The sequence below is a fragment of the Mytilus galloprovincialis genome, chromosome 3, assembly GCF_965363235.1.
Source record: "Mytilus galloprovincialis chromosome 3, xbMytGall1.hap1.1, whole genome shotgun sequence".
Lineage (NCBI taxonomy): Eukaryota > Metazoa > Mollusca > Bivalvia > Mytilida > Mytilidae > Mytilus > Mytilus galloprovincialis.
Genome location: NC_134840.1, coordinates 19,649,759 through 19,660,251, shown reverse-complemented (window position 1 = coordinate 19,660,251; position 10,493 = coordinate 19,649,759). Strand labels below are relative to the sequence as shown.

General features: G+C 30.6%; 1 protein-coding gene across 1 annotated transcript in view; it reads right to left on the bottom strand.

Annotated features, from left to right (window-relative positions):
* LOC143067353 (protein timeless-like) overlaps nt 1–10,493 on the bottom strand; it is a 39,083-nt gene continuing 28,590 nt past the window's right edge. Inside the window, exons 19-25 of the mRNA XM_076240546.1 lie at nt 10,052–10,111; nt 9,231–9,390; nt 7,357–7,410; nt 6,717–6,917; nt 5,856–5,964; nt 1,007–1,112; nt 1–500 (exon numbers count right to left, since the gene is read on the bottom strand). Of these exons, the coding sequence (XP_076096661.1) occupies nt 1,010–1,112; nt 5,856–5,964; nt 6,717–6,917; nt 7,357–7,410; nt 9,231–9,390; nt 10,052–10,111 (687 nt within the window). The 3' untranslated portion in view covers nt 1–500; nt 1,007–1,009. The remainder of the gene's footprint in view (nt 501–1,006; nt 1,113–5,855; nt 5,965–6,716; nt 6,918–7,356; nt 7,411–9,230; nt 9,391–10,051; nt 10,112–10,493) is intronic.

Here is a 10,493-nt window from a genome sequence, read left to right as displayed (position 1 = left end):
AAAATCTTTTTTAGATTTTAGATACATTACTCCACTTAACAACATATAGCTGGTCAATTCAAGCCTAACAACATCAATGGTTAAAACAATTACATTGTAATCCTGAGTTCCAGTCAAATGATAACAATTATTCACACATAAAAAGATTGAAGTAGCAATTATTTTCTCTAACCATCTTAAATAAACAAGGTCACATTTAAATGCTAAATTCACTACAGTGAAAAATGAAATTTACAACATGATGACAATTATTTGATTCAGTTTGTTTGCAAATTGTATTTTTTATTTTTCTTTGTATTGAACACTTGTTACTGCCAGTACATCATTTTCACATTTTGTCCTGTTGTCAGAATATACAAATAGTATGCCTCCATTGCCAGGATTGTCAAAGAAGACAAAGTTCACATTGCACAACACTTAGTAACTGATCTTTATTATCAGCTTTAGGTTTAACAAGGTTACATCATATAGTTCACTTCCAATAAGTCGTTGTGTGGTATCTGAAAAATTAATTAATTCTAGTTACCTAGCTGTATAACACAAATCAAAATGTTTCAATGGGGCGGAGTGAAAAAATGGGACCAAAATTTCATACATGCATTTCATGAGTAAGAATATAAATATATATTCCAATAACAGGAAGGTGATGAAATTTATATATGTGTCACACAGTACACAATACTAACATGATTACATGAAGCTTGATGGTAAATTTGATGAAGCTCTGATCTGATGTTCTTGAGAAAAAACACCAGAATTTTATAAGATTGACAGGCTAGGGACAGATTTTAACAAGTATATATGCCCCCTCCTTCTGATGGGTGGTATCCTAGGGGAGGGGGGCTGCTGGCTATCCTTTTGAGGATTTCTAACCAGAAAACATTGAAAAACCTACCCTGTTCTAAGACATGAAAAAGGGACCCTGTTCTAACCAGCAGAGCATGAAAAAGCGACCCTCTTTTGCGGCACACTCCTACCACAAAAGAGATTACAAGTAAAATATTACCTCTCATTCACCATAGTTTGAAGTTGTCCTTTGCTTGGTTTGGTTGTATTGTTGAATCTGTTTGAGCCAGAAAATGTTGTTGTCTTCACCACCTGTCATGGGACGTCTGCAATAATAAAGATAAAAAAGTAAATTATTAAGTGTAATGAGGTCAAATTCATCAAAAGTCAAAATGATTATTCCTAAAGAAACAACATTAATTAATTATTTAATCATCAGAAGAGTTTTCTGGTCTATTGTACATTACACAATAAAGGTGCTCAAATTGGTTGTCTTTATAGTTATTTTTTGCTATTAAAGGTTTTATTCTTAATTCTAATATGATGCTCACTTTCTCTTTGAAAACAAATCCAAGTTCTCCAATAAAACGTGGGGTATGTATGTGATATTGAAATTCCAGCGTCAGTAATATCTTACTTAAACAGCTTGATACCAAAATGGACATTTCTGTTGTTAATCATTTGGAAATCATTTTTAGTTGTTGTTAATCATTTTTAATCATTTCTAATCATTTTTAGACCAATTACCATTTTGAGTTGTATGGGGAAACTTTTTACCGCAATTTTATGGGAGTGACTAAATCTTTTCTTTGAAGAATTCATGATTTTAAATGAAAACCAATGTGGTTTTAGAAAGGGTTATTCAACAACCAATCATTTATTTGTGATTCATACATTGTTTGAAAGTTTAAAAGTTAAAAAGGAAAAAACTTTTTTGTGCATTTGTCGATTTCGAAAAGGCTTTTGACACAATATGGCGAGATGCACTATGGTACAAAATGCTTTTAAATAATATGAATGGATGTATGTATAATGTAATTGTAAATATGTATCAAGGTACAAAGTCATGTATTTCATATAACAATGCCTTATCTGATTTCTTCCCATGTAGTAACGGGGTTAGACAAGGCGAAAATTTATCGCCTTTTCTTTTTTCTTTATTTTTAAATGATCTTGATTCTTTTTTGCAAAACTGTAACCTAGAGGGCCTAAAATCAGTGTCAAAAGAACTTGAAGAAAAACTTGACATTTTTTTAAAACTTTTTATCATTCTGTATGCTGATTATACTGTTTTGATGGCCGAATCTGAAACTGAACTCCAAAAGCTTTTAGATTGTTTCCAAGATTACACAGATGTATGGAAGCTAAAAGTTAATGTTGATAAAACAAAGGGCGTGGTTTTTTCAAGGAGAAGACCATCATGTAATTTCAATTTTTATTTAATGGCAAACCAGGTGCTCCGCAGGGCGCAGCTTTATACGACCGCAGAGGTCGAACCCTGAACAGTTGGGGCAAGTATGGACAAAACATTCAAGCGTGATACAGCTCTGAATTTGGATTGTGATCAAATTTTTGACATTATATGTTTTTTTTTTACACAAAACAAATGTCAAGATTTTACAAATCAATTAAAGATTTCTTCAAACTTTTTAAATCTAAAATTAAATAGTTGACACAGCATAGGTTTCTGACACAGAATGAATGTGGTCTAATGAACTTAAAAAGTTTTTTTTTTCCCTTTGAGCAATTCACTATGCTGTTGAATATTAATCCTCTCAAAAAAATGTTTGAAGAAATTTTCTTTTTATTTATGAAATCTGAAATGAGAAAAATTTAAACCCCCCCCCCCCCTTTTTTCACATCCCCGTTTCCCTTTTTCCAAAACTGATATCAATTCAAATTTCTAATGGAGTTTGCAACAATAACTACTCTTTTAAATACATCATAAGATATTAAAATGTAAAATAAAGTGCTTGTTATCACTGAATGGTAAAGATTGGTTGGTAGTAAAAGTGAATATACATTGTTTATTGTATAAAACAATAAAAAAAAACTTCATCAGCAACATTTTATATTGGCAAATTTCCAATGAAGTTATTTACATAAAGTTATTGGCAAATAAAAATAGAAAATGACATCATAGTAATGTCTGGCAAATGTCCAACATACATTATCTAAAAACATTTTAGATAAGATAAGGAAAAAAAGCTTCATCAGCAACATTTTATATTGGCAAATTTCCAATGAAGTTATTTACATAAAGTTATTGGCAAATAAAAATAGAAAATGACATCATAGTCATGTCTGGTAAATTTCCAACATATATTATCAACTACTATTCTATACAAAGAAAGATAACTCCAATTGAAAATTAATTGCTATTGCACAATATTGTGCAAATAGATATTTCTTGCTATTGTGCAATACTGTGCAATTGAAAATTTCTTGCTATTGCACAATACTTGATATGGAATCCTGATTTGGACCAACTTGAAAACTGGGCCCATAATCAAAAATCAAAGTACATATTTAGATAAAGCATATCAAATAAGCCCAAGAATTTAATTTTTGTTAAAATCAAACTTAGTTTAATTTTAAACCCTTTGGACGTTAATGTAAACCAATTTGAAAACGGGACCAAAAATTAAGAATCTACATACACAGTTAGATTTGGCATATCAAAGAACCCCAATTATTCAATTTTTGATGAAATCAAACAAAGTTTAATTTTGGACCCCGATTTGGACCAACTTGAAAACTGGGCCAATAATAAAAAATCTAAGTACATTTTTAGATTCAGCATATCAAAGAACCCCAAGGATTCAATTTTTGTTAAAATCAAACTAAGTTTAATTTTGGACCCTTTGGACCTTAATGTAGACCAATTTGAAAACGGGACCAAAAATTAAGAATCTACATACACAGTTAGATTCTGCATATCAAAGAACCCCAATTATTCAATTTTTGATAAAATCAAACAAAGTTTAAATCTGGACCCTTTGGGCCCTTTATTCCTAAACTGTTGGGACCAAAACTCCCAAAATCAATACCAACCTTCCTTTTATGGTCATAAACCTTGTGTTTAAATTTCATAGATTTCTATTTACTTATACTAAAGTTATGGTGCGAAAACCAAAAAAAATGCTTATTTGGGTCCCTTTTTGGCCCCTAATTCCTAAACTGTTGGGACCTAAACTCCCAAAATCAATACCAACCTTCCTTTTGTGGTCATAAACATTGTGTTTAAATTTCATGGATTTCTATTTACTTAAACTAAAGTTATTGTGCGAAAACCAAGAATAATGCTTATTTGGGCCCTTTTTTGGCCCCTAATTCCTAAACTGTTGGAACCAAAACTCCCAAAATCAATCCCAACCTTTCTTTTGTGGTCATAAACCTTATGTCAAAATTTCATAGATTTCTATTTACTTAAACTAAAGTTATAGTGCGAAAACCAAGAAAATGCTTATTTGGGCCCTTTTTGGCCCCTAATTCCTAAAATGTTGGGACTAAAACTCCCAAAATCAATCCCAACCTTCCTTTTGTGGTCATAAACCTTGTGTTAAAATTTCATAGATTTCTATTCACTTTTACTAAAGTGAGAGTGCGAAAACTAAAAGTATTCGGACGACGACGACGATGACGCTGACGACGACGACGACGCCAACGTGATAGCAATATACGACGAAAAATTTTTCAAATTTTGCGGTCGTATAAAAACTGGATATTGTTGATGAATTTAACTACTTAGGAATAGTTCTAACAAGAACAGGCAATTTTAATAAAACAAAACAGTTTAATGTAGAAAAAGCTACCAAGGCTCTGTACGAAGTGTTAAGACTAGGCCGACTACATAACGTTACATTTCTATATGTAGTCAGCTGGATTTATTTGATAAAATGGTAAAGTCAATACTACTGTACGGTTGTGAAGTAAGTATGGGGTATTGGCAATAACGACATGATTGAAAGGGTACATCTAAAATTTTGTAAATTGTTATTAAGTCTGAAAACATCTACACCCTCTTATATGATTTATGGGGAGCTTGGGAGATATCCTATAGACTTGGACATAAAAACTAGATTGATTTCATTTTGGGGGAAATTAAACTCTGGTAAAAGGACAAAACTATCATATATTTTATATAAATTGTGTTATCACATGTCTAATAATGACAATGTGAATTTTTCATGGTTAAACAGAATAAAGACTATTCTGAAAATGTGGTATCCCAAATGTATGGGAAACACAATCTTTTATAAATTGCAAGTGGTTAGTTTCATTCATCAAACTTAGACTTAAAAATCAGTATGTACAAGTCTGGCATTCTTTACTTGAAAACTCGCCAAAAGCATTAAATTACAAACTTTTTAAAGATTTTTTTGGAAAAGAAGGTTATTTTGAAATTCTTGGGAACAAACTATCTATTGATTTGTGTAGATTTCGGACCACAAATCACAAGCTCCCTATTGAACAGGGTAGATGGAACAATATAGTTAGAAACAATAGAATTTGTCTTCTTTGTAAGAAAATTGATATTGGTGATGAATTGCATTATATATTAGAATGTAAATACTTTGAAGAAAACAGGAAACATTGTCTGTCACATTATTATTTAAAAAATGCAAATATTGTCAAATACAATCAGATTATGTCTTCAAAAAACAAATCAGAATTTATTAAACTATGTAAATTCATAAAGATTATTAACACAGGTGTATGTGCTTCTGGCTAATATGGACTTCTTATATTGTCTTAGCAACTATTTTGTTTGTTCTGTCTTGTTGTACATAATTGTCTTCTCTTCTCTATACCTATGTATATGGTTTATTGAGAATAAAGATATATATATATAGGAAATTAAGTATAAATCATTCTAATAGCAAGTCAATATGAATTTGTATATTTTTTACTCATGAAATCGTAGGTTTTCTAGAATGCTTTTGACTCATCAAATCAAAATGGCTGTCTTTGAAACGTGTCTTTCAGGCAATTAAAAAAGTACAACGATCCTTATGATTTGTTTAGAACCTTTCCCATCATTAAATTAACTCAAATAAAGTACATACTGTACTGAGATCTCTTTGGAATTACTGTATATGGGTTCGTTCTGTCTAGTTGAGAATGTAAACTGTTCATCTTCATATTTCACAGATGTTGGATCAAACTTTAGAATATCTGAAAATAAATATTTATTATAAAATTAAATGCTGCTTTTCAATAACATGAAATGAAAGTAAGTGGCAATCACATATTGCATAAAGAGCGGAAGTTATTATTCTTTGTTTGTAATCCGAATGAAAATAAAAACATGTTGTCATCTTTTGTAAATAAGGAAAATTTTTAGAATAGTTTTTTTGTGTGTGAATTTATTAATATAAACTTCTGCATATTTATTGCATTATGCATAAGCATTATATTTGCCAGTCCATAAACCATTTAAAAATATATCAAAATCAAAGTATTATTAAACAAGAATGTGTCCTTAGTACACGGATGCCCACACACACTGTCATTTTCTATGTTCAATGGACATATTGGGATAAAAACTCTTATTTGGCATTGAAATTAGAAAGATCATATCATAGGGAACATGTATATTAAGTTTCAAGTTAATGGGACTTCAACTTCATCAAAAACTTTAACCAGAAGCGGGACAAACGGATGGACAACAGACGCACAGACCAGAAAATATAATGCTTCTTTACTATCGTAGGTGGGGCATAAAAAGGTTTTGAAAACTGCAGAAACCGATACATCATAAACATTTTTACATGGAAAGGCTATATCTATTACAGATACTTTAATTAACCTTTGTGGCATATTATAATTAGCATAAGAAAGTAAGAGTTCTTTCTTTAACTTTCCACTATGCACATAATCCAGTTCTGTCAATTCATTCAATATTTTCTATGTTTAAATGGTCTTACCTTTACTAATTGGTCCAAGTTTTTCTGCTTGTTGAATTAGCTGCTCTGATGTCCAGAAACTTGGAATTCTGGGGAATATCATGTCCACATCCTTTGGTGTATGAAATCCAAGGTAGTGTAAGAGTACAGTAAAGTGTTCATCATGTAATATTGGCTCTTGTTCCTCTTTATATATCACCAAGGGAACAGAACTTCCTTTCACTGCAAACAGAAATTACAATTAACAAATCAAAAACTTTGTATTAGGATTTTTTTTTTTCAATCAAAACCGGAAAAGCCACATGTTAAATCCACAACATAGTTTAATGAAGGCATTTATGGAAAGAAAATACATGTAGGTATTGATTTCTACTCATTTTAAAACTAAGAAAAACTTATCGGTCTGGATACATTAGCTAAACCAAACGATATCATAAACAAGAATTTGTCTATAATACACAGATGTCCCATCATGTTAAATACAACTATGGCAAGTTCAATATCTTTTATGTGTGAAACTAGTGCTTAAATGGTAAACTTTTTGTGAGTTATAGACAAACTAATAACAAATTTGTAAATTGAGTCTAATCACTCTGCTATTAATATGAGCAATACTCTACCCTTAGACTTAACAAACAATCATTCTAAAACAATAACCTACCAACATGAAACATTGTCACTGGTTCTTGACAATGAACACTTTCACACTGTTTTCCTAAAAAATAGAATTTTCAAAAATACATTGGTTAAGAAATAATTAATGCCAGCTATACTTTATTGTAGTTTTAACATGGATAGGCATTATATTCGTGATTATTTTTGCCAGAGCGATAGCAATCATGGTAATTTTTATGTTCGCTGTGTATAAGTGTACAGTATTTGTGTAGGCTCTTCCATCAACCTCCCTGTCGATTTTTTTCCAACTAGTTCAAACCAGTTTAATTTCGCAAAGTTGTATTTCTAAAATTCAAAATTGAAACAGAAATTAACAAATTTATTAACTTAAACAATATTTGTGTCACAATATAACAGAAAAGTTATAATTCAACGTCTTTTTCTTTGAGGTCAATTTCTGACACGCACATTTTCAAGTCAGCTGTTAATGGTGGTGGACGCACAAGGAAAATCGGGTAGGTCGATCTTTATTTACTAAATTAATTGTAAATGTTCCGCCGGTTGTTGTAGCATTGGTAAATATGTTCATATCTGATAGAATAGAATAGAATATTTTATTTACCAATTTAGGGCCCCAGGAGGGCATATCATACAGACTCCTTGATAAAGTTGTGCTGATATTTGAGACTTGGCAAGAGGGGCCCTTTGACAGAGATTCATTTATACTTGCGGTAGTCCAAATAATTATGACGTCTGGCAAGGCTATTTATAATTTTTTTTCTGGGAAGACTTCCTACAACGGCGTCCCAAAACCAAAAAAAATAGCCTTGTCAGACATCATAATTATTTGGACTATACTTGCGGTAGCTACACCCTGTAAAGTTGATGAAAGGGTCTGCCTTTATGCTTCTGATGATTTCAAATGCTGTATTACATGATGATTAAAATCAATACTGAGTGACAATCTTGTTGCATTTGTAAAATGGATTGGAAACCTTGGTTGTATATTGGTAATTACACCTATTTTATTTATAGGAGAATGGGGTTCGATTCCCTGCTAGGGTCAATCCATTTTATCATAAATATAAAACAATTTTGTCATTTCAGTACTTATAATTAATCTATACTTTATTTTATACTTTATCGTCAGATCATATGTTTCAATGAAATTATTATATACATACCTTTTAACAGGATAGATGAAACATGTTTTTCAGAGGGAGGGGTTTTGAAGTTAGAACAGCCAACATGAACATTGCGATATCTAGGTCAAATATGTCAATTTCGAATTGTAACACATTGTTGTCATTGTAAAAGTATTAGTAACAAAATGTGTACCATTTTAGTGTTTGAAAGTTAATGAAATACATTAAATGCATATACCAATTTGATAAAATTCATTTTTCTGCCGTAGTCAATATACGCACGTGTAAACTAATTTTATTGGATAATAAAGTATGGCTTCTTTACAAAGCTAAAGAAGCACGTCATATTAGAATAAATGTTTATATCAAAGAATTAAAAAAAGATCACATATATTTGTGCTTTTTCAGTTTATTTTGTTTGTCAGTGCATGGAAACAAAGATGTTGGTCTTTCTCTTCCATTATACTATCACAAAAGTTTGCTGCATCATGTATATGGATTTGCATAATGTTGTTTCTATAAATGACAAATTGCTGTCAGAAAATAATGGTTCCTGTTTCAAATAATACATTTATTTTCACTCAAGGGTTCTTAAATTTGTTTTGTTTAAATCAAATTTGCATTATTTTTTTTAAATTTTTAGTGTATGTCATTTGTCAAATTCGGAATTTTTACACATCTGCATTTTTACATCTGGATTAGGCTGGAATGGTACACTGCTGCATAACTCAGGAGTATCTAAAATTAAAAAAACATTTCTGATTAGAGAACCTACCAAGTCTAACATATGCAGTTTCACATAGTAATGTTTGGATCCATTTGAGATTCTCGTCTTGTTGTTTCTCTTTAAGAGCGTTAACACACCACTGTATGACATCCTTATCTTCACTGTCCAACAGTTTACTCTCTATTTCATCTTTGACAGTTACTAATTTCTGGAAAAAGACAATCATATGATTGAAATACACTACCAAAGTACCGGTTTATCTTTTAAATTGTTTTACTGCTGAAGCTGAATCCTAATTTAAAGATGAAAATCTGTTTTATCTACAAAATCTCCTCAACATAAATTGTATGGTTACCTAGGTATGATTTATCATATGAATAAACCTTATCAATGATTAAAATATGTTCCTTTCCTTTCCTTCTTTCTTTGTGTCCTGTGGTAGTCAGTACATGCTTGTGTGTTTATCACTGGTGTATGATAGCTTTTTTGCAGAAAGACTTTCCTTTTTACCTTCTTACATGATTTCTAATCAATGTTCATATGTATCTTCAACTGAATAAGTAGTATATATATTGATGACTGTGTTGATTTGATGTCAGTACTACAGCTTGTGTTAAAGACTTTTCAAAAACTGTCAATATTCATGATATTCTTAATGTTTATTTTCCAGTATTTTTTCATGCAGTTTTTATCTCAATTTAATTCAACCCGATATCATTTAAAACTTTGTTATGCTTTTAAATTAGTTTTTGATTCATTGTCTTTTAAAGAAAACTGGCAATTGAATATGCAAAAAAGTGTCTATTTATAAGGAATTACAACTGGAAAGGACTCATAATACTTCTTAACAAAGTTATCTGAGACTTTACCTTATTTGCAAAGTATTCAGTGTCGTCTATCAAGCCATTGTCATAAAGCCTGGACCAAACCTGAAAATAAATAAAGCTTAAATTAAATACATAAGACCCATTAATTTCACCTGTACTATGACAGGATTTCAGTTCAACAAAACAATCAGGTGCTGTGTCCTACACAATTCAAATTATTGTGATGAGGCATGTTCAAATAATTCAAATTTAAATTAGTTCATGTAATACAATTAAAAATTACTGTCAAAAAGTATGCAAATAAACGTTTAAATCAATTCTTTCCCTACAAAACCAAGTGTACCATGACTTAAATTTCTTCTTGTTAAATGAAAATAACAATTAGAGACTTGTTTGTGTAAATTTGGAATGAAAAAGATGAGATTACCCTTTTCTAAAATTGATAAACCATGAAAACCAAATGCATTATTTTTATAATTAACAT